General features: G+C 43.0%; 1 protein-coding gene across 6 annotated transcripts in view; it reads left to right on the plus strand.

The window, feature by feature from the left end:
* The window catches only part of Sb (serine proteinase stubble), a 197,120-nt gene that overhangs the window by 150,171 nt on the left and 22,444 nt on the right, over positions 1-24,505 (plus strand). For 3 of the 6 annotated variants that reach the window (XM_071669768.1, XM_071669750.1, XM_071669731.1), the window contains exons 2-4: positions 2,448-2,573; positions 12,970-13,534; positions 14,300-14,601. In XM_071669768.1, coding sequence (XP_071525869.1) covers positions 2,448-2,573; positions 12,970-13,534; positions 14,300-14,601 — 993 coding nt within the window. The remainder of the gene's footprint in view (positions 1-2,447; positions 2,574-12,969; positions 13,535-14,299; positions 14,602-24,505) is intronic. The other 3 variants (XM_071669778.1, XM_071669759.1, XM_071669739.1) reach the window with 1 other exon arrangement.

Here is a 24,505-nt window from a genome sequence, read left to right on the forward strand (position 1 = left end):
AAAGCAAGAACGACTTCTGCCTCTTGGTGTCAGGTTGAAGTCGTCTTGAGATGTGTTGTGAAGATTGGACACCTCCTGTTGTGATGCAAAACACAAATGCTCTCTCTCTCTCTCTCTCTCTCTCTCTCTCTCTCTCTCTCTCTCTCTCTCTCTCTCTCTCTCTCTCTCTCTCTCTCTCTCTCTCTCTCTCTCTCTATCTATCTATCTATCTATCTATCTATATATATATATATATATATATATATATATATATATATATATATATATACATACAGGGTGTCCCAAAAAATGTGCTCACTTTTTGATAGGTACAACGGTGATAGATATACATACAGATAATTTCGACCTGCGACAAATACGTCTGTCCTGCATAAATGCTCCCACTAGCATAGCTTACTTCCGAGAAAGGAGACTACCTGTTTTTTTTTTTTTTTGCGACTGGGATGAGAATGAAGCATGACTCATCAGAGCGAATGATCAGATCCCAGACACAGGGCTTGGCCCGGTCTTCAGAAGGAGCGACGGAGTGAGTAATCTCATCCGGGAAAATCCAATGTGATTACGTGTTGCTAGTGACCGGAAATTAAGGTCAGGGGCAGATACAGTGTGTGTGTGTGTGTGTGTGTGTGTGTGTGTGTGTGTGTGTGTGTGTGTGTGTACTGATAGGTGATTCGTTCCAGGATATTCAAACCTACAAGATGATGACCGATGAGTCATATAATCATTATTCAGAACCTTGATTTAGTGTGGGTAGTGACTGACTGGGAATGAGTGATACGTCTGAACCATTGTGTGGTACCAAGACTGAACTGCGTCACCGAGACTGATGTCATTGCCAAGGAATGAGTAATTTCATCTAACATTATTCTGACTCCAAATTGATAACACAATATTTCTGTTCGGAAAAATAATTCTGATACGTAGAGACGTGGAACGAATATCCATACGTACAGTCGAGGACAGAAGTTCTGGCACACGACGCTTGACTGGGATGTCACGAGAAGTTGGAACAAAACTGTTGTTCAGCTTCGATCAAGCGCCCGGGGCTCTATGATTTCAGGTCTCAGAACTTTCGTCCAGGGCTGTTCCATGTGCCCCTTGCCAGATCCTGCCACATCCGAACCTCCGACAACCGTGAAACAAGGCTCCCCCCCACCCCCCACCCCACCCCTAATCTGCATACTTCGACTGGCGTCATAATCTTCATAGTTTGTTTGTCTAAAGCCTGACACTGTAATTACATTTTGTTTTATATTCTCTTTCTCTATCAGTTCTGAGTAGATTACTTTACGATCATTCTTCCTTTAGCTTTTCTCCCACTTGTTAGAATTAGGATAAGTATATTGTTCTGTCTTGTTACATATTGATGAATGAATATCTTTATATCTATCACCGATACTTTAATTTATGGTTATCCTCTCAAGAATCTTAGATTAAAGTGTAAACCGCAAAAGTATATAGAAAGCAATTGATGAAGATAGTAAAGATATAGTTTAGATTGATGCTGTATTACATGATTGACTGGAACAGCGCTAATATTGTAAACAATTGTGATTTTGAAAGTCTGTCAGATATATTTGTATGAAAAAAAAGCTTTGGATCTCATGATGCATTGTTTTGACTGGATTCAATTGTATCCGAATGTACAAAGATCCACAAAACCAGCTGGCCCGGTCTGTACTCCAGAGGAGTTTCACGTGAGGTCAAGTTGAACATTACGCTCCTCAGGTGCTGGTAGGGCAGGTGGAACCTTGTTCAGTGGGTAGTGAAGGTCAGGCGAGGATTCATGCTCGTCTTCTGATTCATTTCTATACCTTCTGGCACTAATGTTGTTCTCACGGAAGAGGTTATGGGAAATGGACGACAGTTTGGGAAGATGATCTTTCATCAGCATTTTTTCCGACGAGGTCACGAAGGATTTGTCTACGGTGCTTTTGAGGATCAAATATATATATATATATATATATATATATATATATATATATATATTTCATACTATTCGCCATTTCCCGCGATAGCGAGGTAGCGTTAAGAACAGAGGACTGGGCCTTTGAGGGAATATCCTCACCTGGCCCTCTTCTCTGTTCCTTCTTTTGGGATTAAGAATACTTCCCACGTATTCCTTGCGTGTCGTAGAAGGCGACTAAAAGGGGAGGGAGCGGGGGGCTGGAAATCCTCCCCTCTCTTTTTTTTTTTTTTTTTTTTTTTAATTTTCCAAAAGAAGGAACAGAGGGGGCCAGGTGAGGATATTCCAAAAAAGGCCCAGTCCTCTGTTCTTAACGCTACCTCGCTAACGCGGGAAATGGCGAATAGTTTAAAAGAAAGAAAAATAATGTGTGTGTGTGTGTGTGTAAATGATTTCATTGATCAACATTAGATATCTGACATATTCATAAGATAGCAACTTGACACACCAGAGACTTGACAGTCTTCTGCCTCTCCCCCAGCAGGGTGTGCTGTATGGGCGCTCATGGTGGTGGTGACATGGCGGGCGGTCGTGGTAGGGGGGGACCTGCCCCCACATCTGGCCTCTCTCCAGCCCAAGGGACGTGCCATCGACACTCACTCTTACTGTAAGTATACTTATATTGTGTAGTGAGTATACCTCTATGTAGTGTAAGTATACCTATGTGGTGTGGTGAATGTATGTTTTGTTTGGGTATACCTCTGCTGAGTTTTTCAAGGCCATGTTTATTGTAGGTAGACTACTGCAGTGCAGCGAGAGGACAGTTTACTGTAGGTAAACTACTGCGGTATAATGAAAGAACAGTTTACGGTCGGTATACTTTTGCAGTGTAGAGGATAGTCTTCTGTGGGTATACTTTTGCAGAGTAGTGATGTGAGTTTACTGTGGGTAAACCATTGTAGCGTACTGAGATGAGAGTTTACGGTGGTTACACCTCTCCAATATGTTTAGGATACACTTTATTGTGGATACACATGTGTTTTGTTATAGAAGGTACAATTTATTGTGAGTTTTACTTTGCAACGTAGCAAACTAACAGTAAATGATAAGTATACCTCTGAAGTGTAGTGAGTGTACACTTTGTTATAAGTATATATTTGCAGTGTAGTGAGGGTAAAGCTTATTGCGGAAATCTTTTTTTTCAAAGAGGTTGCTTATGATCGTGGAAGAAAACTGAAACTCGTGGATTAGTGTGGTAGGAGTCGAAAAACGTAGAGATGTTTCAAAGCGTAAAGCCTGCAATCTTTGCATGCAATTAAGGAGACGCAAATAACATCATTCGTGGCATTATTCATCGAGTCTTTTTTTGAAACGTATCTATGGTACTGTTTTCAAGTTCTCTAACTTGGTAAATCCTTCCTCACAGTAACAATCGTGTTGAAGGAAAAGTATATCCTCTCATTCGAAGTGCAAACCTTTTTTCATTAAGATTATTATAACCCAAACTACGAGTGAAATCAAACGAATCTACAAGAAACTTATTGCATTGATATTATCTAAGTCTTTGTTAATTTCGATTACGTGCGTTAAATCACCTCTTAACCTTCTATTTTCTCTCCTAGAATCATCTTGGTAACTCCCCTCTGCACTGTCTACATTTTGTATTTTTTAAGTAGAACGACCGAAACTGAACACAGTATTCAAGATGGAGACGCACCAGTGACTTGTAAAGGGTGAGACGATTTCCCTTGACTTGAATATCATGTTTGCCATTAAATTGCTTCTTTGTACTGCTTATTTGGCATCAGGTCGCACAGGAATATTACATCTGATTCCTTTTACTATTCTGCGTTTCGTGTCTCAACAGACTATGTACTGTAACCTAACTTTTCATATTGTCACCCGACGTCTAAAACAGCGGCTATCGGTATACAAATCCATTTACCACCTTTGTGCCCAGTCCATTAGTTTGCCTACGTCAGTTTGAAGCTGCAGACGTTCAAGTTTAGTTGCTAATTTGCTTCATAACTTAGTAGTGTCTGCGTATTGCAGTATCCTACGATGCAGCCCCTTATGCATATCACTAACATGTACATAAGAAAGAGAACCGGTTCCAAGATTGCTCCTAGCACAACACCACTTGTTACGTTAAACCATCATGAAGCTTCACCATCAGTCATTACTCTCTACAGCCAGTCAAGCAATTTCCCAGCCCTCAAAGTACAACCCCATCTACACCATGTGACTTAAGAGAGAGTTAGGTAACACGTTTGAGGAAAGGAACCTCGATCTTCTGGCTCTGAGGGAAACAAAGCTCAAGGCTAAGGTAGAAGAATGGTTTGGGAATGTTGTCCAGTCTTCGTTCATTGATTGTTATTCACATAATCCTGGGTTCGAGCCCAAAACATATAATAATAAGATGGTATATATATATATATATATATATATATATATATATATATATATATATATATATATATATATATATATATATATATATATATATATATATATATATGTATATATATATATATATGATAGAGTTGATAGAGATGCTCTGTGGAAGGTATTAAGAATATATGGTGTGGGAGGCAAGTTGTTAGAAGCAGTGAAAAGTTTTTATCGAGGATGTAAGGCATGTGTACGTGTAGGACGAGAGGAAAGTGATTGGTTCTCAGTGAATGTAGGTTTGCGGCAGGGGTGTGTGATGTCTCCATGGTTGTTTAATTTGTTTATGGATGGGGTTGTTAGGGAGGTGAATGCAAGAGTTTTGGAAAGAGGGGCAAGTATGAAGTCTGTTGGGGATGAGAGAGCTTGGGAAGTGAGTCAGTTGTTGTTCGCTGATGATACAGCGCTGGTGGCTGATTCATGTGAGAAACTGCAGAAGCTGGTGACTGAGTTTGGTAAAGTGTGTGAAAGAAGAAAGTTAAGAGTAAATGTGAATAAGAGCAAGGTTATTAGGTACAGTAGGGTTGAGGGTCAAGTCAATTGGGAGGTGAGTTTGAATGGAGAAAAACTGGAGGAAGTAAAGTGTTTTAGATATCTGGGAGTGGATCTGGCAGCGGATGGAACCATGGAAGCGGAAGTGGATCATAGGATGGGGGAGGGGGCGAAAATTCTGGGAGCCTTGAAGAATGTGTGGAAGTCGAGAACATTATCTCGGAAAGCAAAAATGGGTATGTTTGAAGGAATAGTGGTTCCAACAATGTTGTATGGTTGCGAGGCGTGGGCTATGGATAGAGTGGTGCGTAGGAGGATGGAAATGTGCTGGAAATGAGATGTTTGAGGACAATATGTGGTGTGAGGTGGTTTGATCGAGTAAGTAACGTAAGGGTAAGAGAGATGTGTGGAAATAAAAAGAGCGTGGTTGAGAGAGCAGAAGAGGGTGTTTTGAAATGGTTTGGGCACATGGAGAGAATGAGTGAGGAAAGATTGACCAAGAGGATATATGTGTCGGAGGTGGAGGGAACGAGGAGAAGAGGGAGACCAAATTGGAGGTGGAAAGATGGAGTGAAAAAGATTTTGTGTGATCGGGGCCTCAACATGCAGGAGGGTGAAAGGAGGGCAAGGAATAGAGTGAATTGGAGCGATGTGGTATACCGGGGTTGACGTGCTGTCAGTGGATTGAAGCAGGGCATGTGAAGCGTCTGGGGTAAACCATGGAAAGCTGTGTAGGTATGTATATTTGCGTGTGTGGACGTATGTATATACATGTGTATGGGGGTGGGTTGGGCCATTTTCTTTCTTCTGTTTCCTTGCGCTACCTCGCAAACGCGGGAGACAGCGACAAAGCAAAAAAAAAAAAAAAATATATATATATATATATATATATATATATATATGTATATATATATATATATATATATATATATATATATATATATATATATATATATATATATATATATATATATATATGATACTGAAGACCTAGGGAGGAGGTGGAAGTGTTGGAAATGAAGTATTTGAGGACAAAACGTGGCGTGAGGTGGTTTGATCGAGTAAGTAATAAAAGAGCTAGAGAGAGTTGCGGTAAGAAAAGGAGTGTGGTTGAGAGAACTGAATGGCTTGAACGTATGGAGAAAATGCGTGAGGAGCAGCTGTGAGAAATGGGTGGTTATTGGTGCTGATGCATCTGGCTATGAGAAGAAAGATCATGAGAGGCGAGTGTTTTGGAAGCAGATGAGTTATACTGTCAGCAATTTTCATGCAGGAGATCGCGTATCATTGATAGGTGCTTGAAATGAAAAATTGAGTAATATGGCAGTTGAGGGTATAATTAGGGGGCACGGGGTACCTGTTACCGTGAGCAAGAATGGTGAACAACTTAAGGATTTGTGCACAGAAAGAAGGTGACTGGAAATACCTCGTTTGAAAAGAGAGTAGCAGGATCGTAAGAAGGCATCATTGGATTCCATGCTAATTGACAGGAGTGCGAAAGAGAGAATCTTGGATGTGAATTTGCTGAGAGGGGCAGCCAGTGAGATGTCTGATCATTACCTGGTGGAGGCAAGAGTGAAAATTTATTGAGGTTTTCAGAAAAGGTCAAGTGATTGGGTGTAAAGTGGCAAAAGGTGAAGGTAGACGAAGTAGGTGGAATGGGTGAGGAATGGGACATATTTTGGGAAGCAGTGATGGCACGTGTAAGAGAAGTTTGTAGTATACGGAAGGTGGGAGGTCGGCAGGTGCGAAACGGTAGCAAGTTGAGAGATGAAGTAAAATTACCAGTGAAAGAGGAAAGCTGGGCAATGATTACGGGGAAGGAGTGCAAATGACTGGGAGGTGTACAACATGGCAAATGAGAATTGGGTTGAGCAAGTATCAGTAAATTTCAGGGAGAATAAGATGTCTTAGAAGGAGTTTGATAGTGTGATAAAGACAAAAGAGCAAACGGGAACGCAGTTAGCGCTAACCTTACTTGAGTCTGTCTGTTTAGTGTAATGTTTTATTGATCTATTCAGAAAAAAACAGTGAAATGATTACTGCTTTGTGATTTACATCTGTATAATATAGGACTGGGAGTATGATTGAGGTGTGTTAGCTTTCATGAACGACGGTAAAGTAAATGGAGAGAGTGTATATTCTGGTACAGGTGCTGTGGTTTTCCTTCCCTGATTATACGTTTGCATCCACACATACAAATCCTAAACATATATACAGGTTAGGATTTCAGGAGCGGCATTTTCTTTTCTGTGGGTATGAGGGTTAGCACCAGGTTCTTAGGTGTAAAGCAACGGTCGCGAGTGAGAACACAGATGCTCTACATTATACTTTGTCGACAAGAGTCAGGAGGAAGACTGCCGAACAGGAGAGCTTATGTGTCTATGAATTTTCGTTGCGAAAATAGATGTCTAGCTGTTCGAATCCCATCCTTGCGTTCTGTACCGAATGCTTTGTAAACCACCAGGCTTGCCATCACTAGTCTGATATACCCTGTGCCAATGATTATGATTACCTGCACACAGTAAGGCCAGTGTCTAGTGATGCATCACCAAAACCTAGATACCTCGCTGATGACAGGTCTCGAGTCGCACGCGTCTGCTCTGATGACTTACAGAAAATCTTGTGTTAAAACTTGCCTCTTTACACGGTTGCTCCTGACACACACTGGACGGCAGTGCATCCTCAACTTCCGCTATGTTGCCCTTTTTATCATGACTGTCTCTCCCTTCAGTCCTGCTGACGGTATGGCCCTGGCATTATCACACTGGAATCCAGAGAGTGTGATCCAGAGAGCAAGCGTAGTGCAGACTCAGAGGGATCCATAGACCCAAAGGATCCAGCGGAGATTTCAGGAAAGATAGTGTTTTCAGAGATCCAGGTTGTTCCAGAAGCCCAAAGTGTTCCAGAGACCCAGTGTGGTCCAGAGACCTTGAGTAACACCGAGAGACCAGAGTGATCCATAAACCCTAGGATGACTGACAGACCCAGAAAGTCATGGTGACCCTGAGGCGCAATGAGCCCTAACGACCCCAGGTGTTTAAGAGACCAAGAGTATATCAGAGATCCATAATGATCCAGGGACCTAGAGTCGTCCAACATCATTGGATGGACCAGAATTACCCAGAGACCAGACTCTTGCGGAGAAAGGCAAGCGAGCGGGACCATCATGGAGGTTGTTATGCACTTCGGCCACCACGTTTGTTCGTACGTTGGTGTGTCTCCTGCTCTGGTGCTGGGTGTAGCCACATCACCGCGACTGACCTGACTCCGAATTTATACACTTTTCCTGCTGTCAAGGTGTCAATGATATTCTGCATTTAGCTTCGAAGAAAATGTTAATCTTTATTAAAAACGATTTTTTAATTTCATTATGGTAGTGGACCCATTTGCCTTTTGACATTCTTCGAAATAATAGTTTGCGATAAGATATATTTTTACGATTTTCATTTATTCATGTGACTGGCACTCTGTCCACGTCATCCACAGTGAGTCGATAGAAATCATGTATAAATGATAACGCATGAAATGATAAGAACTTCGTGGAAAATGTCTTAACCCACATAGGTACATGAAGTAGATAAGAATGAACACACACAAGTAGATACGTGAATTAGCACAAGCAGTTGTTATACGTAACTATACAAGATTACTGCGTAGTAAACCACTCATGAACTGGTACTGCAGTACACAGGGGAAAGCGGGCCAATGACACAATACTGACCCAAAAGCGACGACGCTCTATACAAGACCGACATTGTGTTCATGTGGACGTGTGTGTGTGTGTGTGTGTGTGTGTGTGATCGCTGGACTGGGCTTGTATCAATAATGTCGTGTGTCTTGTTGTCATGGCATTGTTTCTTTCATTGGTAATACTCTCTTGAGCCTTTGTTAGGATGATAATGTTGCAGTCTATGGTAATACTGTCTTGAGCCTTTGTTATGATAATACCGTTTCCCTCCTATGGTGCTCCTTTGTTATGTCTTGCTATGATAATACACTTTCACTTTGTTATAATTTTGTCGTGCGTTTTGCTCTGGTAACGTTGCTCTCTTTCTCTAAAACATGGCGGGAGGAATTATTCGAACGTGGTGGGGTTAATAGGGTCTTTATGTTATTATAGGCGTGGGTGTGTGTGTTACCATGTGCCGGTGGGTGTAGGTGAGTGTAGGTCTTTGTAAGCAGTAGTTAGTGGTGTGTGTTGGTGGGTGTACGTGGTGGCCGGTGATAGTATTGGTATACTCGTGAGTGTAGATGATTGTGCGTGGTTGTGATTGGGTTCAACTGAGTGCATGTTTGAGCATATTATGAATGGGATCAGTTGTTAGTCACTTTAAGTGGGTGTTGGTAAGCGTACGTCAGGGCGAACTTAGGCGAGTCAGTGTATGTTTTGGTGACTGTGCGTGAGGGTATGTGATAACCATTCTTGTGTTACAGGAAAGAGTTTTACTCTCGTGTTGCCCCGCCTCTCAAACCTCGTCCGTATACCATGTATACTCTGTATATGTGTCTGAGGGTGTTGGTGAGACAATGAGGGTCCTCGGAGGTGGTGTGTGTGTGTGTGTGTATAACTACTACTTTGTAGTTATCCACTTGTATGCTAGAGGGAGGGAGTTCTACGCTCGTGGGGCCCTACCGTGTGGTGTAGAGGTTAGCATTACTGACTATGAGGCAGCACGGGACAGCCTGGGGTCAAACCCACAGAGGTTCGAATTCAGGGCGTGATAGTTACCCCACACCCAACCCAGGTGTTCATCCCTCTCTCGGGGCTGGTCAGTAACTGGGTACCTGGCTTAAGCTAGAATGTCGCGTACATACATACATGTATACTAGTTTAGGAGACTGGGCAACAGACGTGTAAAACTTTCTTCTCCTAACAAACAAATAGAAATCACACACAAACACACACACACACACACACACACACACACACACACACACACGAGTGAAGAACTCCCTCCGTGTGCAGGACTCTATACATGAAGGAAACTCCACGTATCGCCAGCGTTACACATCTGGAGTATTGTGACACGGCAAAATTATCTGCTGGCAAATATCACAATCAGATCTAAGTTTGAGGTTAATGAAGTGTTAAGTAAGTTATCCAGGATAGATATTGGACCAAAACTGGACTATGCCTCTTAAATCTAGTCACTGAATCCAAAGAAGCATAAAGATTTGATTGCGATGGTCAGGAGAAGGGCAGCTAAGATGAAACCTGAATTAAGAGAGCTGAGCTACAGTGAGAATTTGCCCACTGTGGAGGGGGGAAGAGAGAAGGATGACCTGATTACAACGCTCACGTTTCTGAATCATTTGGACAACGTTGACAGCGAACGGATCCTTATGAGATGCAGTCCTGGTGAAACGACAGGCCAGCGCAAGAATCTGGCTAGAAAGAATGTACAGAAATACTACATTAATGTACCGGTGTTGGGCGGTTGGACGACTCAACAAGGCAGCGGTGAATCCGAGTTGTTTGTAAGGGTTTAAAAGCTAGGAGAGGCGTAGGATGTCAGATGGGTGGTTCCGCGAGCTGAGAGTCCTCCCCATACCTTACAAATAAGTAATTACTCTTGCGCCTGCAAATGCGCATGCACATACGCAAACACACATGCACATACGCGAACACACATGCACATACGCAAACATAGATACACCTGCAAACACACGTACACTGACATCTGACGTCACACGCCCGGCAGGACACAGGTGGCTGTACACCACCCACAACTCCAGACCACAGACATGTGCAGCGACCGCTCATCACTGGCGGGCGCGCCGTGTGTCGTGCAAGGAGCGTTAATGTGTAGTATTCCCTCTGCCTCCATCCCATTGGCTCTGTTATAACCCCCGCACTCTTGCCCCAACTACCACTGTTATTACCTTCAACCTTCCACTACCCTGCTTGGATCTGACCTGAAGTAAGATCCCATTATTTTTTTCTTTTTACCAACTCGTTTGTGGCCACCAAGGATGATAATTTGTGTAAATACGTTGACCTCGCGAAGGTAACACGTACAGCCTGGCCACAACAGTTGCCAATGACCGATTATTACCAGTTTTGATTGACGGCCTTTGCTAAGGTGACGAGGAACTTGTGTCGTGTGTACCGCAAATGAACAGAGTGACGAGCAATTGTCGTTACTCAGTTGGTACCCGAAATGCAATCATATTGCTGCTGTAAATATTCTTGAAAGGCAGAGAGGATATAAGACACTGAAAGATGAGAAATATTTCGTTTTTTCACCTCAATGTGAATGTGTCATGATTACAGGGAAAATGAAGGTAGACCAGAGTATCATAAGTTCTCATAGTCGAAAGAGGTTTAGTGCTACATACACTTTGATGTAGTTCAGAGTGGTTGCAGCGGTTGGTACGCACGTGGACTCACACACCACAATGATTCTTGAGCAACACCCAAAACTAGTGTGGTGGCAAGCCTGTGCGAGACTGAGGGCGCTTGAAGTGAGGAATGATTTTGATACGAGACTACGCTTCTTGTTGAACCAATTCACTTGAGGCTCAGAAGTGTCACCAGAAGTGTCAGAAGTGGCTTTTGTAGGAGATTACAAACGAATAAGAGTCCAAGTGTGATTCGGGAGGAGGATAGAAGCACTTGAGTGCAAAGTAAGTGTCGATAAAGACGAAAGGACGGTCCCTAAATGTGTATAGAGGGACGGTCACCAGACAACAATAGACGTAAAGGACAAGATAGAATCGGCTGAAGGAAGGCGCAAGGACGATCACCAATCCAACTGGAGGAAGATTCAAGAGTAGCTACCAGTCTAGTGTGGTGCTGGAGGAAGATACATGGCGAGTCACCGATGTAGAGTGGTGGTGGTGGAGGAATTTACCAGAGTAGCCACCTGTCGAGGATTGTGCTGGAGGAAGACCTAATCATTTAATTCTTTCTGAGTCTTGATCCTCACCACGTGCTCCAAACATCCTGAGACCAGAATGTTACATGCTCATCTGATATATGAACGTTACTTAATGGTAGAGGGTGTCTAATCAAGTGTTTGTGCGCTTCCTCTTACTCGGGGCTCAGCAATTAGAAGAGTGCAGATAGGCACTAGACATATGTCCCTTCATGATTAAGTATATCAAGTATTGAAGCTTCCGTATGAAGAATGTAACAGGATCAGTGAACCACATGACGTCACTGTGAAATGTTCGGCTCTAATTACTGTTGCCGCTTTGACTTCCTCGGAGATGTTATTCACCTGAATTTAAAAGGAATTTGGTGGACACACAGAAGAACGCTATGTCTTTGACTGGGGTAAATCGATCCTTTTAGAGAGACACAGGACCCAAAACAAGACAGAAAATGCAACAATAGGCACAACGACTCATTGCAAATGGTGAAAATACTTAGGGAATTCGGAGATTGTATCCACCATTCGTATCGAGTGAACGACTTTATGAAAAGATTCTAAGCTTATATAATGAGCTCAACTATGTAACATATATTGTCATACTTAATCGGCAACTCAGGGTTTGACAGAATCCAGTTATCCTCACTTCATTTGTTTTCGTTACCTCTCATAAGATGGGCAATGCGCTCGGCAAAATAAGATAGCATATGTAACCAGCAAAACACGCACACACACACACACACACACACACACACACACACACACACCTAATCATTCTAGTTCCCTTGTGTTTCCAGTGTTCTACTTTAAAGTCAGATTATTACATGTCTGTGACATTTGGTAGTTGATTTATGTTACGACTTAAGACTTACTGTGATGAAAAAAGTATGATTTACGTAAAGTTGAAGAATAATGCATAAAGGGCATGTTTAGATTTTGGTGCTAATATTCATTATGTATGAATGTGATAATCATATGTTTACGGTATAACTCATACACTTTTGTATTTCTAGCACTGCTTCTTCTGCCAGGGCTGTTCTTTCAGCATCATTTCCATTGCTGCATGTGTCGCCTTTCTCTCTGGTATTAGCAGAATACAATTTTTCCAGACACTTTTAAGACCTCTGACACCAGAGGTGTTTGTCTCCATCCCTCACACGAAGTATACATGGTTGTTTTATATACACCTCGAGCTGCAAAAATGACTCTGGGTCTGCTAAACGACCAGTTTCTCTTCTTTCACAGATTCGTACAACAAATTCGCGCACAAGGCGTGTCATGTGACCGGGTATGAGGGCGTGTGCATGTTCGTGTGGGAGTGCATCAAGACGGAGGGCAACCACGTGGGCATGTGCATGGACGGCTTTATGTTCGGGTCGTGTTGCACCCACGACAAAGTCAATCAGGTCTCCCAGGCCTCCACAGGAGACGTCCAGATCGTCCCAGGCATCACCTCGAAGAACTCTAGTCTGTTGTTGCCAACGTCGTCGACCACGACGCCGCCACCTGAGACCAGCGCGACGACGGGTGTGGCCTCCTTCATCACCTCTAAACCGATCAACATAGAGCGGCCGTCCTACCAGCCCACCACCACCACCACCACCACACCCACCAAAGAGCGGCACACATCACCCAGCCCGCCGCTTATATCAAGCTCTGCTTGGTCGCGCTTGCCTCCACTCACCGTCACCTCGCCTCAACCCCTTACCTCACCCACCCCTGTCACCCTGCCTTACCCCGGCACCTCACCTCGCCCTGTCACCCCACCCAAGCCGCCCACAAGACCCACACGTCCACCTAAACCTACGAAGTGAGTCTCCAGTGACGTCTTTAGCTTTGACACTCACACTAGTACATTCAGAAGCATGTTCTACAGCGTTTCCCTTTTGAGTGAAAGCTTTCACTGTTCCATTATTTAAAGAAAAAATATTTATTTTCCTCTCACATGTTAGTGTTACTATTTGAGTGCTAAAGCTTGTGATGTAATTACGATAAACCTATTTTAAGATTCCTTTTTAGATTTCAAAGCTGTTAGCGTCATCTATTTTAACTTTGATCATCCAAGTTCGTCTTTAGATAGTTCAAGCGCAAGATATTTTTACATTTGGAAGCTCAGGGAATTAACATTCCAATCCGGTGATCTCCGATTGTTTATTCAATTTTTAAATCCTCGTTTTATCTATCGAGTGAAAAAACTTTAGTAAGTCATATGTCTTATGTATCTTATTTCATGAAACTTCATTTTCATGAACATTTTTACTATCCTGTAATCTGGAACTTAACGAGTTAAATATTCTCTGACTTTTAAGGGTTCATTCCCCACTTCATCGTCGAACTGTTTGCTACACACACATAATCCTTAAGATGTTCACTTTCACCCTTGTCATGGATCATGTATCACTTGTTTATATGACAAATAACGCAGATATCAAGTTCACTGTAGCCAGAGTCCTTTTAAGTTTACTGCTCAGTTACTGGCTGCATTCTGATATCACTGCCATTCAGTGTATATTAGGGCGCTCCATGCCCTGAAGTCGTCGCAGAAGGCGTCATTTCATTTTACGTTTCGACACAGGCCAACAAGGGCGACGCTCGCGCCGTGGTGGACGACGACTAAGATCTTTTCCACCACCCTCTACCCTGAGCCCAGCCACAAGACGACTCCGCCATCATCATCTCCGTCTACAGTCAGTACCACAACACCTACGACCACCACCACCACCACCACCACGACTACTACGACGCCTTCTACTACCACCACCAGGAGGACTACCACGACGAGACCTACTACTACGACTACCACAACGACGACGACCATCACCACATCTACCACACCGCGAGCTGGCCCAGTGGTGAGCAGTGCTCACACTAAGCACCGTAAGTAACGCTTAGATTTTCAATGACAGTGTCATATGGTGCAAGGTTGTGCTGTCATGTTCAAGGGGTTAAAGACGAGCCGTGCAACCATGTATCAAGAATGTAGTTAACCCAGCGGATTTTGAATGATACAATGACCCTTGGAGAGCAATAGTGTGCAAATCGTATATATGGATATATACGTGTCCGCTAACAGAACTAGTACATTGAATGTATGGCAAAATATCGGTTCGTGCTTTTATTCACATTTACTCTCAACTTTTCCTCTCATACACTCTCCCAAACTCAGAAACCAGCTTATACAGTTTCTCACTCTCATTTCCCACCTGTGCCGTTTTTCTGTTAATCATAGTGTCTCGTTAAGTAGCCTGTAGTGCTAAAAAATTTTCTGGAAATTTTTTCCAGACTAGTCAGCTTTGAGGCTAAACAAGCGGGAAAAGTAAAGGGTTTTGTGAGTCGCAACTTTTAAAAATTCACAAGGGAACAGGGTGAACTTATGTAGCCTTACCTGTTGTTTTCATTGGTCATAATAGCGAAATCGGGCTAATCCGGAGACAATAAATGATATCGTAAGGCGACACCTTATGATAACAAATCTCCCGCAAATTATAGGTTTGGTAATGATTAATTCCATTGCAGATTATGGGTTAGGTAAGGATTGATTTCACTGCAGAGTCTTGTATATAACTCGGTTATTTCATACGTTGTCGCACAAAAAAGTAAATATTTCTGTAAGATTATGTGAGGGAAGCTTTGGTTTGACTAATTCTGTAAAAGATTAGTAAGCTCTCTTGGTGTGGTGGTTATCGTTACCTTTCACGACGCACGTACGGGACCGCCCGAGGTCGGGTCAACATGCGTTTGATTCCCGGGCAGGGCAGTCAACCCACAGTTTACCCAGCTGTTCATCCTCCCCTCGTTCACTAAACTGGGTACCTGGCTAAGCCTACTTGCACGTGGTGTTTCAGAAAACAAAACAAAAAGAAAATGCTAGAATGTTCAGATCTCTCCATAGTCACATTTTAAAAAACGTACCAAATGTTTGTGTAACCAGAATTGACCTGATCCATGGTGTGTATCACAACGTTTATATCTATAGATCACAGTTCATCCTCCCTTAGGTTTGGTTGATGAAATTAGTAACTGGCTTCGGCTGGGATATATATATATATATGTATCTTTTTTCTCTTTCTTTTAAACTATTCGCCATTTCCCGCGTTAGCGAGGTAGCGCTAAGAACAGAGGACTGGGCCTTTTTTGGAATATCCTCAACTGGCCCCCTCTGTTCCTTCTTTTGGAAAATTTAAAAAAAAAAAAAAAAAAAACGAGAGGGGAGGATTTCCAGCCCCCCGCTCCCTCCCCTTTTAGTCGCCTTCTACGACACGCAGGGAATACGTGGGAAGTATTCTTTATCCCCTATCCCCAGGGATAATATATATATATATATATATATATATATATATATATATATATATATATATATATATATATATATATATATATATATATATGGGAGGGTATTGATTGAGAGGGTAAAGGCATGTACAGAGCATCGTATTGTGAAAGAGCAGTGTAGTTTCAGAAATGATAGGGGATGTGCGGATCAAGTGTTTGCTTTGAAGAATGTATGTGAGAAATACTTAGAAAAATGGATGGATTTGTATGTAGCATTTATGGATCTGGAGAAGGCATATGATAGGGTGAATAGAGATGCTTTGTGGAAGGTTTTAAGAGTATATGGTGTGGGAGGTAAGTTGCCAGAAGCAGTGAAAAGTTTCTACCAAGGATGTAAGGCATGTGTACGAGTAAGAAGAGAGGAAAGTGATTGGTTCCCAGCGAATGTCGGTTTGCGGCAGGGTTGCATGATGTCTCTATGGTTGTTTAATTTCTTTATGGATGGGGTGGTTAGGGAGGTGAATGCAAGAGTTTTGGAGAGAGGGGCAAGTGTGAAGCCTGTTGTGGATGAGAGAGCTTGGGAAATGAGTCAGTTGTTGTTCACAGATGATACCTCGCTGGTGGCTGATTCGGGTGAGAAAATGCAGTTGATGACTGACTTTGGCAAAGTGTGTGAAAGAAGAAAGCTGAGAGCAAATGTGAATAAGAGTAAGGTTATTAGGTTTAGTAGGGTTGAGGGACAAGTTAATTGGGAGGTAAGTTTTAATGAAGAAAAACTGGAGGAAACGAAGTGTTTTAGATATCTGGGAGTGGACTTGGCAGCGGATGGAACCATGGAAGCGAAAGTGAGTAATAGGGTTGGTGAGGGAGCGAAGGTTTTGGGAGCGTTGAAGAGTGTGTGGAAGGCGAGAACGTTATCTAGGAGAGGCAAAAATGGGTATGTTTGAAGGAATAATGGTTCCAACAATGATATGTGGTTGCGAGGCATGGGCTACAGATAGGGTTGTGCTGAGGAGTGTGAATGTGTTGGAAATGAAATGTTTATGGACAATATGTGGTGTGAGGTGGTTTGATCGAGTAAGCAATGAAAGGGTAAGCGAGATGTGTGGTGATAAAAAGAGTGTAGTTGAGAGAGCAGCAGAGGGTGTGTTGAAACTGTTAGGTCACATGGCGAGAATGAGTGAGGAAAGATTGACAAAGAGGATATATATGTCAGAGGTGGAGGGAAGAAGGAGAAGCGGGAGAGCAATTTGGAGGTGGAAGGATGGAATGAAAAAAGATTTTGAGCGATCGGGGCCTGAACATACAGGAGGGTGAAAGGAGTGCAAGAAATAGGGTGAATTGAAACGATGTGGTATCCCGGGGTCGACGTGCTGTCAAATGATTGAACCAGGACATGTGAAGCGTCTGGGGTAAACCTTGGAAAGTTTTGTGGGGCCTGGATGTGGACAGGGAGCTGCGGTTTCGATACATTACACATGGCAGCTAGAGACTGAGTGTGAACAAATGTGGCCTTTGTTGTCTTTTCCTGGTGTTTCCTCGCTGGAGGGGGGGGGGGGGGGTGCTATTTCGTTTGAGGCAGGGTGGCGACGAGAATGGATGAAGGCAGCAAGTATGGATATGTACATGTGAGTATATGTATATTTCTGCGTATGTATATGTATGTAAACATTGAAATGTATATGTATGTATATGTGCGTGTGTTGGCGTTTATGTATGTACATGTGTATGTGGGTGGGTTGGGCCTTTCCTCGTCTAATTCCTTGCGCTACCTCGCCAACGGGGGGGGGGGGGCGGTTAAGTATCATAAATAGATAAAACAAATAAATGAATATATAATATATATATATATATATATATATATATATATATATATATATATATATATATATATATATATATATATATACATATATCGTAATGAGATGCCCTTTATTATGGCGTTTAGTTGCTCGACGTCTCAGATAACCTAAGAAAACAAAGTCACATGATAGAGTAAAGAGAGATGCGCGTTTTTCTTACAAAGGCAGAGCATAAATATTTCGGTCAGGAAATTCCGTTTTCTTTCTCTATGACACATTTTGCATTCGTCAAATATGATTCCTGTTTTCTAGCTGGAAATATTAAGTACAACGCCGAGGTAGCACATGTGACTTGGTTTTCGTGGGAGTTTTATGGGTTAATGACGCCCCACTGGAGCGGAACCATCCGAGATTTCTTCCCAAGAGCTTGTTTTCCTGTGGTGTTGGCCTCCTCTCAGCGTTCCTCTGGTCATCTTGCGGCTACCAGACACCGCTCGAAGACTGTATATATTATTTTCCTTGGTTTCCTCAAGAAATATTTTGAATTCAAATATTATATATCACTGTTGATCGATCTGTGTACGTTTTATTTGAGTTCTTCGTTTCGTATGAGTAGAGAAGATTGCGTTAAGGTCATAAAGCAAGATTGTTTTCGTAAGTCTTCAGTTTCCTTTCTGATACGTTACTCACTATGCTTTAGCTTGAGCGTTATAGGTGCTGAGTGTAATGACAGGAAGGAATTATCTCTGTCTTTTTGCAAGAGTGTGTTACTGAACCGTCATCCATGTAAACCACTTTCACTAAAGTTATGGGTTACCAAGGAAGGCCCCGTGTGCAATCGCCATGTCTAACGTACGTGGTGGTAAAACATTTCCACCATAGTCAATCCAACTCCTGAGAAAGTAGGAAAAAAATAAACGAAGAGATCCTTACTTTTTTAATGCTGTTTTGGGGACAGTGTTTGTTAATGATCGGTAAAATATCTTTTTGTATTAAAGAATTCATTTAAAATGTGTGGTATAAAAGAGATTTAAGGAGTTCAAGGAGACAGAAAATGAGTCACCTGTGCTGGAGGGTAGGTACGTCTTCCAACACCGTCAGACAGGTCATGTTAGACCCTCCTGAAGGGGACGTGCAGAGGTAAACACTGTTTCTTCTCTCGTCTTCCCAACATCAGAATACCAAGTAATAGTTGAGGCGTGAGGTGCAGTGAGACGGTCGAGTGGAGTAATGGGATACCCACTCAGTCTAGATTGATTTCGTTTTGATTACAAGAATTGTTCTATTTTTCGTGAATTCATCTCATACCATCGAGGTAAAAGGACGCGGAAGGTGGCGGAATGCATCGGTTCCGAGCATGGCAAATGCCCTGGCGGTCACGATTCTGTGTTCGTACAGCGCGACCCAACTTTTCAGGCAGTTATTTGGTACATGCGCGGGAAAGTTTGATCATCATGGTGTTCATAAACTTAGTGCAAGAGTCAGTTGGCGACGCTGAGTCAGCAGCCATTCCAGGGTCGATCAGGGTTGGCCGATTGGGAAAGTGTGGGAACCTGGACTGTGAACTGTTTCGTTTACACCCACAACATGTATTGAAGACGGAACGAGACGTGCATTCCCGTGCCTAATGTGAAGTGGACGAGGCGAGCCGTGAGTTCCTGTGTCTAGTATGAAGGAGACGGGAGGAAACGTGGGTTCCTTTGGCCACTATGAAGACAGGACGAAATGTGTCTTCCCATGCCTGTTACATGGGGGTGAGAGGGCCTGATTTATGGTGACGAGAGGAAAGGTGGGTTTCTAACGAAAGAGACGGAAGGAAACGTGGGTTTTTGTGGTTCATTTGATGAGGACGGGAGGAAAAGTAGGTTCCCGTTCCTAGTAAGAAGAGGACGAGATGAAACATGTGTTTCAGTGTCTAGTATGAAAGAAAAGCGACAGAACGTACCTAATGTACATTTTGTTTATGTCTCAACTAATAGTTAATACGTAAAACTCTACAGAGAATCAACCTAGTTGTGTCATCACTCATGAAAACCCTGGAGTTTCAGCTTTTGGTTCATTGTCCTGCTGGACGGGTATGGAATATAGTCCACGTCTGTACACTAGACTTCGCAACTCAAGAAGCGACATTTTACCTGGTGTGGATTTTATGTGTTATTGAAATCTTTGGAACATCAAGATTCACTCTCTGCATATTTCTTTTTTTTTCTTCTACTCCTAAGGAGATTTTTTTCTTTGATTATCAGACCATAAGTTAGAAGTTGAGGGTCGAGTGTTTTAGCAGCAGGTCTTCGTTGGTCGGCTGGATAGTGGAGGATCAAGACGCTGGTACCCAGGCCAGACGAAAACTCAATCTGTGTCAATAGTCAAGTGTCTCAGATGGTTGATCTTCTATTCTGTACTTCTAGAAAAAAAAAAAAAGAGCATCACGCAAAAACGAGGATGATCGAGTTAGGCTAAAGCAACTTCAGGGGAGCTGATGATGTCATGGAGAAAGAGGGAGTGATACAGGAAGAAAGAAAAAATAAAGAAAGAGAGAGAGAGAGAGAGAGAGAGAGAGAGAGAGAGAGAGAGAGAGAGAGAGAGAGAGAGAGAGAGAGAGAGAGAGCGCAAACAGAGGGGACAGAACGAGTTATGTCCACGCAATAATAAGTATCTCTTGGCCACTACCGTGACGGCATCTTTTACAGATGAATGCAAGGGGCGTGGTAGCACCCGCCACCACCGCCACCAGTCGAAGCACCACCACACCCTCAACACTCCCCCACCACCCACTCCTACACCTACACCCACACCTACACCTAAACCCACACCCGACGATGCTTCGTTGTTGAGTCGGCTTAACTATTAACCCCCACCTCCCCTTCTTCCCCGTCAGCCTTCAAGTTGAAAGTGCACATTTTTTTTTTTTTAATCAGATCCAACACTCTGACTCTATTGGGAGATGTTTTCCCCTAGAGCTGATCGAAAAAAAAAAAAAAACTCGTATATTAGTTTTGACGTATGAAACTTCTTGTATGTATGATTTTGACATATTGCATGACATACTTTCACTCGTACTTGAGTGGACGCCTAAAGAAAGAGGTTTCATTGTTAGTACATCAGCGTCAGGCGCGAATTTCTGGTTCCTTCCTCCACACACACACACACACACACACACACACCTATTGCTATCGTTTGGTTGTCACGTCCGTAAAGAGCAACAGGTCACTCCTCGCTACTTCCTCCCCACTCACCGTCCGTGTCCGCCCTCCGTGGGGGGTTCGTGACGACGGTTGGCGGTCTCTCTCCAGTGGACGTGATCTCTCGGACACTTTCTACGTCCCGCTTTGTCGAGGAAGCTTCTGACGGGTTGGTGATGGGGCGCGCCGCGCACCAGCAAGAGAGACCCCTTCAGGAGGAGTAGCACCAGTAGTGGAAGAAGGGACAGCTGTGCTAGGAACACCAGGAACACAAGTAGCAGCATCGGTAGTAGCAGTAGCATTACGATCATCGTGAGGAGCAGCAGAAGCAGCAACAGCATTACTGGCTGTAGGAAGAGCACCACAAGTTGCAGAAGAGAAACAGGGGAAAATATGAGCAGCAACAGCAGCATAAGCAAGGACAACACCAGCAGTAGGGACTACTGGCAACAGTAGAAGGAAAGGGGCAACAGTCGCGACACAAACAACAGTAAGGATAGCAACAGGAGTTGTAGAGATGAGAGACCACAGCAACAGGAGCAACAGAAACAAGGGTAACACCAGGAAGAGTGGCAGCAGCAGTTAAGAAACAGGAGCAACAGTAGCACCAGCTGTTGTGTCATTACCTCTAATGGCAGCAGCAGCAGCAGTAGGAGCAAAACAACAGGATTAGCAGCATGAGGTGAGGGAAAGCGGGGGCAGCAGGGGAGGAGGAAGCGTATTGTACCAATAATAAAAAGGAGTTCCAGGCAGCGAAAGGGGAACTATTGAGTTGGAGGGACATCAAATCGGGAGGGAAAGTCAAAGTTGATGGTGATTCAAGAGTAAATATCAAGTGGACAGTGTTAGAGAAGCGTCGCAATAAAAGGGAAATAGTGTGTATCAGAATAGGAGAGGCACAGTAGAAGAATAAAAGGTAAAAAGAAACAGAGCAGGAGACGAGTTAGAGTATTGGAAGGACACAGTAGAGGATAAGACAAGAGTCAGAGAGTTGTAGCAGAAATCAAAGTAGGAGATGAATCTCATTAAGGGAGTCGGAGTGAGAGAAAGAGTTAAGGACTTGTTCGAGCAGAAGAATCTGAGTAAGAAAATCATGATAGGAGAGTTACTAGGCGAGTGAAAGACAAGATAAGGACTTCAGGAGTAGTGAGAAAAAGACAAGATAAGGACTTTAAGGGTAGTGAGAGAAAGAGGGATGAAGTTTCAAACCCTGATGATGTCTGAGAAACTGTAGCGTCAGAATATGGGAGTGAGAGTAAGAAAGGAGACTCAGTTTGTAAGGTATTAGAGTAAGGATAGCCAGAGTAGGTGAAGGGACAATAAAAGAGGAAGCAGTAAAAAATGTGGCGGAGATCAAGTGCAGGTGGCAGTACGTGGAACAGTAGGATGTAGGATGGAAATATGTTGAGAGGGAGACAGCCAGACTCACAAGGGAAAGCAAGAAGGAAGGAGTAAGAAATACAATGAAAAGGGAAGAATATCATAAGCGGGAAAATGTATAGGTGCATGGAAATGCACCAAGAAGAAGGAGATGACCAGGATTGATAAGCAATACAGTGAAGATGAATATCAATATTGTAAGGGAGCTGCAGAAAACGAGGCTGGCAAAGAGAAATCGGGAGACTAAAGAAGAGTGACATGAGGACAAGTAAGGCGGGTAGTGACCAGTATATCTGGCAGAACAGTTGCTGCGAGCAATTTCACACCTCGTTAGGCACCGGTAATTGGTAGTTACTCCGTTAGAGGGCATTACCTGCAAAAGCCGTCGGTAGTGTTGGTTTGGAATTGGTCACCTGTAAATCATTACTGGTCATCTTTATCATTGTATGTTGGCATTATTCTAATTCTAAACCTTATTCATCTGTGATATAGCGAATGTCATTACGGGAGGTGAAGTGCGTCCAGAGGGACGAGGAGGCTTACTCTGCCACTGTTATTGTCTGCGGAGGTAAGAGGGTTAGGCTGAATGCCATCCAGGCAAAGTAATCACCAATAACATTCGAAAGGACCAGCCTGTAGTCTGCGCGTGCTCGCTAGCGTCGTCCCCAGTCAGCTGGCGGAGCAAAAGCCATAAAGATGACCATCACAGCCACACACGCTAAGACATTACCATTGTGAAAGTGTAGCCTGGCTGCTCATGATATTATCATAAACGTAAATTTTATTTTGCAGTGTAAACTAATTATGTGTGTCGTTCTGACAAGGTTAACAATTCCCGAAACCCTTCAATGACCAGTTGATATTTGTGTTTGCGCGTTGAGATTACTATATGGATGATATATTTCATTATGGCTATGAATGGCGTCATCAATATGTAACCCAGTCACTGTTGGCGGTGGTTAAATTATCTATGATGATAACTGCTTAGTAATGTGTCGGTTCAGACTGTCATGATGGCATCCAAACACTACCATGGGACTGGGCACGAACGGACCCTGTCTGCTCATACGAGTACGCACCGTAGTACCGTTCGGTATAGATAGATGTATAGATATGCATAGCTATATATTCAGGGCGAGTGTGGGATGGGTTTTAGCGGAACAGTAGGTAGCGATTAGTTTGTATGCTACGAGTCAGTGGAGCTGACTGTGGTGCCAGGCTGAGTATGTGTATGATAAGCTTTAACAGAGCACATGCAAAGGATAGCAAAGGAATACAAAGGAATTCAAACAGCAACATACCTTAGGTCATTTCGAGGCTGTCTGTGATGGTGGATGAAATCAGAAACGCATGTAACTAAGGAGTCGCAGAGGCGTAGATTTGAAACGAAATATTAACCAGGTTTATTCTTAAAACGTATCAACAGTACTGTGCTTTAAACCTCTCTGATTGATTGATCATTCCATACACTAATGATCCTGTTGAAGAAAAAGTACTTTTCCTCATTCGAGATAAAACTTTTGCCCACGAATTTGTATCTGTTACTACGAGTGAAATCAGACGAATAGATCCACACATAACTTGTTATATCGAGATCATCGAAGCTATTGATGATGCTGAATACATACATAAGATAAAGTCTTAAATTGCACTTTTCTAAGCTAGATAGATTCACATCGTTTATTTAGCTCTCATTGGATTTGTTTCTTATTCCGGGAATCCTCCTGGTAGCTCGCTCTGTTCATGTGTTTTACAAGTTGAGGGAACAAAACTGAGCACAATATCCAAGCCAAGGACACGCCAGTGACTTGTAAGGTGTGAAAATGAATTTCCTGAACTTGTATTTGGAAACCCTACCCACAAATCCTAGAATATTGCTCGCCTTTTCACCTGCTTGTGTGCACTGCATAATTGGCTTTAGGTCACGAGAGATTGTTACTTCCAAGTCTTTTTCCTAAGTTACCTTTTATGACTGGGAAGAATTCATCCTTAACTTGCATCTTCATTTTCACCATCCATATGTAGAAAACTGCACTAATCGACAGTGAATTTCGTTTGCCACCTGTAAGCCCAATCCATCGGCTTGTTTTTATCCGTTGGAAGATGCAGACGTTCAATTTCTGTTGTAGAGTTCTTCTCAGCTCA

Source organism: Panulirus ornatus, chromosome 2, assembly GCF_036320965.1.
Source record: "Panulirus ornatus isolate Po-2019 chromosome 2, ASM3632096v1, whole genome shotgun sequence".
Classification (NCBI taxonomy): Eukaryota; Metazoa; Arthropoda; class Malacostraca; order Decapoda; family Palinuridae; genus Panulirus; species Panulirus ornatus.